This window comes from Rhincodon typus, chromosome 12, assembly GCF_021869965.1.
Source record: "Rhincodon typus isolate 14 chromosome 12, sRhiTyp1.1, whole genome shotgun sequence".
NCBI lineage: Eukaryota > Metazoa > Chordata > Chondrichthyes > Orectolobiformes > Rhincodontidae > Rhincodon > Rhincodon typus.
Window position 1 is genome coordinate 49,472,605 of NC_063343.1, and position 5,243 is coordinate 49,477,847.

The 5,243-nt window shown below is 38.5% G+C and overlaps 1 protein-coding gene across 4 annotated transcripts in view; it reads right to left on the reverse strand.

The window, feature by feature from the left end:
• Window positions 1–1,504: 1,504 nt before the first annotated feature.
• The window catches only part of gabrb2a (gamma-aminobutyric acid type A receptor subunit beta2a), a 239,094-nt gene continuing 235,355 nt past the window's right edge, over window positions 1,505–5,243 (reverse strand). For all 4 annotated transcript variants that reach the window (XM_048603699.1, XM_048603701.1, XM_048603698.1 and 1 more), the window contains one exon: window positions 1,505–1,852. In XM_048603699.1, the coding sequence (XP_048459656.1) occupies window positions 1,505–1,852 (348 nt within the window). The remainder of the gene's footprint in view (window positions 1,853–5,243) is intronic.

Consider the following 5,243-nt stretch of genomic DNA (forward strand, 5'->3'; position numbering starts at 1 on the left):
GGGTGGCTGAAGGGAGATCACCTCCATGAAGCTGGAGGTTCTCCACAGGGTGGGGCCCTGGAAAATATCCCTTAATTTTAATTATTTAAATTTCTGCCTAACTCCATTCAGTAGGCTGCTGATCCACATTTAGTCCACCACTAGGTAATTTTCCTGACAGAGGAACTACGTCAGAAAGTTTTCCCAAAGTGGCTCCCTGCTATCTCGTACACCTCTCAGCCCACCATCCCAGAGTCAGGAAAGTCCTGTTCCTTGTCTCTGGCAAGAGTGCAGAGTATTGCTGGACTATAAGGGTCCTCATTGTTAAATACTGCATAATAGAGTAGCAAATAAAAATGTTCTTCTATTGATCATTAGGGCAGGTACAAATCAGAATGTTTTTACCAAGTTGCACGAATAAATGTGTGAAAGCAGTGCTTTTGTCTGTTTTCCCTGGCTCCTGACTTACAAAGTCAATGATAATCTTCACATGAAGGATATAAGCACATTTTTACATATATATTTGGCAAAAAGTTAAACACCTATTTGTTATCACAATGAAGATTCCTATGATTTAGGACCAGTTGGTAATTCACCAGCTCCAAAAAGCTTGTAACACTTGTAATTTACCACTCGGTCATAATTTTTGTAGCATTGTCATTTACTATTATTTGTTCCTTAGTATGCATGAGGAATGAATGGGATCACCTCTTCATTCTATACTCGGCAATGGAGAAAAAATGTTTCCATGTTATTCTAAATTTGTTAATGATGTAATTTTTATAAATGCAAATCTTTAACAGGATTGATACTGCCAATTGGAACACTCTATATGCAATATAAGATGGCTGTGGGAATTGGATTTGAGGCAATTTTACAAGATCTACAAGAAACAAATGTGGCATTGCAATTCTAGTTTTTAAATGATTTTGCTGGTCTACTTTAAAGTTTGGATCATTGTGACTTCAGAGGAACAGTAATAATATTTTGTTTATGTTAATAGCAGCTCTTAATCAACCTGCATGAAATATTACCCCTCAGCTTTTAGAGTGGAAGCTGATTTGATAAAGTAATACTGGTTCTTGAAGATGCTTAAAATCACAGTAAAATATTTTTACAGTTACTACTTAATCATCAACTGAAAACTCAGAAGGAATGATTTTCTTCTCAAATGTGAGATTACAACTTAGTAACATCGTCAATTGGTCCATTCCAATTCAATTCTTTTAAACTAATATAATATTCAATGTGATATCAACATAGACTGGTCTGCTGCATATATATTAAAGCAAGATAAAAAGTGACCTCCAGCATTTAAATGTGCGAGAGGCAACTATAAGCAGTAAAGAAAGAGTTTCAATTAACATAAATAAAGCAATGAAGAGTTCAAATACAGCCAGCCATTAAGGAGTTAAAGTGCATGCAAAATTTGTCCTGAACAATCTCAGTTTTAAAATGATGGTTCCACCTTGTTGCAAAACAAAAAAAAAGTGTGGAAAGACACTGTCTGTGCACATTCTTCAGCTTAATTCACATAATACAACCAGTAGATCACATTGAAGAATCCAAAAACAAGAGGAAATATCATCCGTGACCATTTATCAATGGCATTCACATCAGTCAAATCAGGAATGTTAATTTTCAGCTGGGAAGCACGCCTTCTTAGCCTGCTCTTCTTTTGGGCCACGTGTCTTTCCAAGGCACTCCTTCCAAAGTTGTGCCTCGACAATCCTGCCTTCCTATACTGAATTCCAGAGCTGTCATATGGCATCATGGTACTTCTGGGATCAGTGATACCCATTGTGATCTCAGCAACACTCATTTCATTCTTAATCTCAAGGGTGCTCAGGAGAATGTTTTCATGTGGATCCATCTAAAAATGAAAAAGAGTTACAACTCTCTCCAACGTAAGGTAACAGCATGTTATACACTTTTCAGAAAAAAAACTCCTTTCTTTACATTTCACAAAACTTTTCAATCAGGTGAAGATTTTTTAGTACCGCTTTAACCAGGGTCCAAGTTTCATATTTTTAAGAAATTTCCCATGGTATGTCATTATAGTAATTTTGGACTGAACAAGTCCTGCTGGACAGCTGAATCGACCTTCATGAAGTTGGAAATCACCTGTCAAGCAGTAAAAGCGCACCCTCAAAAGGAGTGCTGAAAGTACCAGCCTTTAACTTAGGCATAGCTGAAGCTCTTCAGTTACAATATTTAAGCCCTTTTACAGCCTGTCAGTTTCACCTCAAGAAACATTCCGATTTGTTTACTCGTCGGGCTGACTAAGCTGTTGGCAACACAGGAAATAGGTGAGTTGGCTGTTAAGGCCAGCATGGTTAATTATAATTGTTAGTAATCATCTGTTTGTATACGACAACGATTGTCCAGCAGCTTTAAGGGAGTTCCCCGCTTCTCCACAAACCCAATGGGAAAACATGGATGCAAATGGGATAATATCAGAATCAGGACCCAAATTACACTTTTTTAGATGACTTAACTTTCAGCAGAGACCGCAAGACACCTTCCATTCCCTGTTAAAATTTCCTCAACAAAGTATTTTGATTTGTCATGCAAGCTGAGTTGAAAATGAGAACTCTGCAGTGGACATAAAGTGAGAATATAGACAAACTCAGAGAAAGACAGAGAAAGGAAGAAAACAAAGAGGAAAAGATAAGCTAGAACAGAAGAGGCAGATTCTAGTCAGACCACAACCTGTAACCTACTGGCCTGATATAACATTTATCATCAAGTCAAGAGGGTCAGTGAGGAAAGCATGCCAGGAGAATGATTATTGTAATGATCCCAGCTATGGGACAAGTCAGTTATCAGGGCGAAATCTAGCTTGATAGATCATAAGCTTGGATTTTACGGTTTGTTTACCATGATGATCAGTCACGGAACATTTTCACAAACCACCAATGTGCTTTTAACAAAAGATATACAAAAGGGAAAAAAATAAACTGTTTTACACCATATTGAAACTATTTCAAGAAATCTTGTTGTGAATATCGGAAATAAAGATTCAACCCCCTTACTGTCAACAACCTTACAAAAACACAAACTTCTGAAGAATCATTAAAGTTCCTTGTTCAGTAGGCACACTGCATTTGGTGTTTTCGCATACTTCTGCATTCTCTTTAGCTCTAGACGTTCTCTTCTTTAGCTAAGGAATCTTGAAACCCCTAAGCTAATATAACTCACTCTCCTTAATGTGTTCCTTTAAATCGACGCATTTGGCAGTCTTGTAGGAGGTTTGCAACCTGACATCTTAAAAGTCTTCTGTTTCTGGAGCTTTTATCTTACTAAAGTCTAAAAAGCATTTCATTTCTTCTGCCTTGATTATTTTGGGAACCGGTAATTTGCACTGCATTGATACAGCCTTTTGTCTCTAACTGACCTGCTTCTCTATGAAAAAAATCTGTGCACAGATGGTTCTGCGTCTCTTTCTAAAATGAAACTTGTTTCTGTTCCTCTCCCTGAGCCATTGGATATCTTGTTGCTAGGCAATAGCCCAACTATTTTCCTCATTTTTAACTTGTTTTCTAAAGCACTAAACCATTTTTATTTAAAACCTCATTTAAGTGAATGTAAACAAATCACCACTCATGGAACTCAAAATGAAGCTAAAACTATCTCCCCTTCTTAATCCACACAGTATAGAAATGTGAATCAAACTTAAAGCTATACATGGTTATGTTTACTTTAGAATACAAGTTTCTAAATAACAGTATTATGACAGGTCATAACACCATACATGCTGAAAATGAGGTGCCAACACAGTACAACAAGTACAGAGGAAGAGGTAAATGTTAAGCAGCAGAAGCACAATGCATAAGACCAGGAAAGGAATTCCTGCAACCAATCGATCAAAGCAAAACTCTATAATTATATTACAAACCATCACAAGCGTGAGTGGACAGTTCAACTAACTAATCGGGGGAGGAGGCTGCATCCTTAACACAGAAGGATCCCGCACGTTAGTGCAAAACACAAGGCTAAAGTATTTGCTATAAGCTTGGGCCACATGGGCAGAGTGGATGATCCACTTTGACACAATCATATTATCCCTAACATCACAGATGCCAATCATCAGCTAATTTCAATTCACTCTATGTTAAAGAAATGGCAGAAGGCACTGGTTATAGAAAAGACTATGAGCCCTGAGAAGTTGTCAGCCAAAGCACTGAAATTCTCAAGAACCAGCCAAGTTAGTCCAGTATATCTGAAGCACTGCGAAGTGCCTGAGAATATAGTAGATTTTATCAAATATGTACTGTCCATAAAAACAAAAACAGGACAAATTAAATCTGCCCAATTACTACCTCATCAGTCTATGCTCGATCGTCAGTAAAATCATGGAAGTTGTCTTTGACAGTGTCAGAAATCACATGACATCAGGTTATAGTCCAACAGGTCTATTTGAAAACACAAGTGATCGGAGCATTACTCCTTCAGGCGTTAGTGAGAGAGGTAGTATCAGATACAGAATTTATAAGTAAAAGGTCCAAGGGTCACACCACTGATGACGATGTATTAAACAAACCTAAGATGCTGTTAAATCTTTAATTAGTGAGAAGTTTTAAGTGATTAATTTGTATATGTAAATCCTCAGTGTCCTGAGAAAACTGAAGATTTTATCAATGTAAAGAAGAGGTGACATTTTAGGTCAGCAAATGCATGTTAGACGTAAGGCCTTGTTTAGAATCTACTTATGTTTTGGTTTGGAATCAGACCGATTTTATTTCTAAAGCAGGAATTTATAAAACGCCACATTTTGCATGCTTTTTGAAGAAAATAGATTCACATTTGTACGTGTGTGTGTGTGTTTATGAGGGAGGGGGGAGAGAGAGTGAGTGCGTGCATGAGGGGTGGAGAGAGAGAGAGTATGTGTGTGCAAGAGAGACGGGGGGAAGACAATGTGTGTGTGAGAGAGAGACAGGGGGGAGAGAGAGAGTGTGTGTATGTGTGAGAGAGACAGAAAGGGGGACAGAGAGTGTGTGTGAGAGAAAGAGTGGGGGAGAGAGAGTGTGTGTGTGAGAGAGACAGAAACGGGGGGATAGAGAGAGTGTGTGTGAGAGAGAGACGGGGTTAAGAGAGAGAGTGTATGTGTGTGAGAGAGACACAGACAGAGAAGGCGGAGAGAGTGTGTGTGTGTGTGTGAGAGAGAGACAGACATTCAGAGAAGGGGAGAGAGGGAGACAGTGTGTGAGAGACCGAGAGGGGGGAGAGAGAGTGTGTGTGTGTGTGAGAGAGGGGTAGACAGT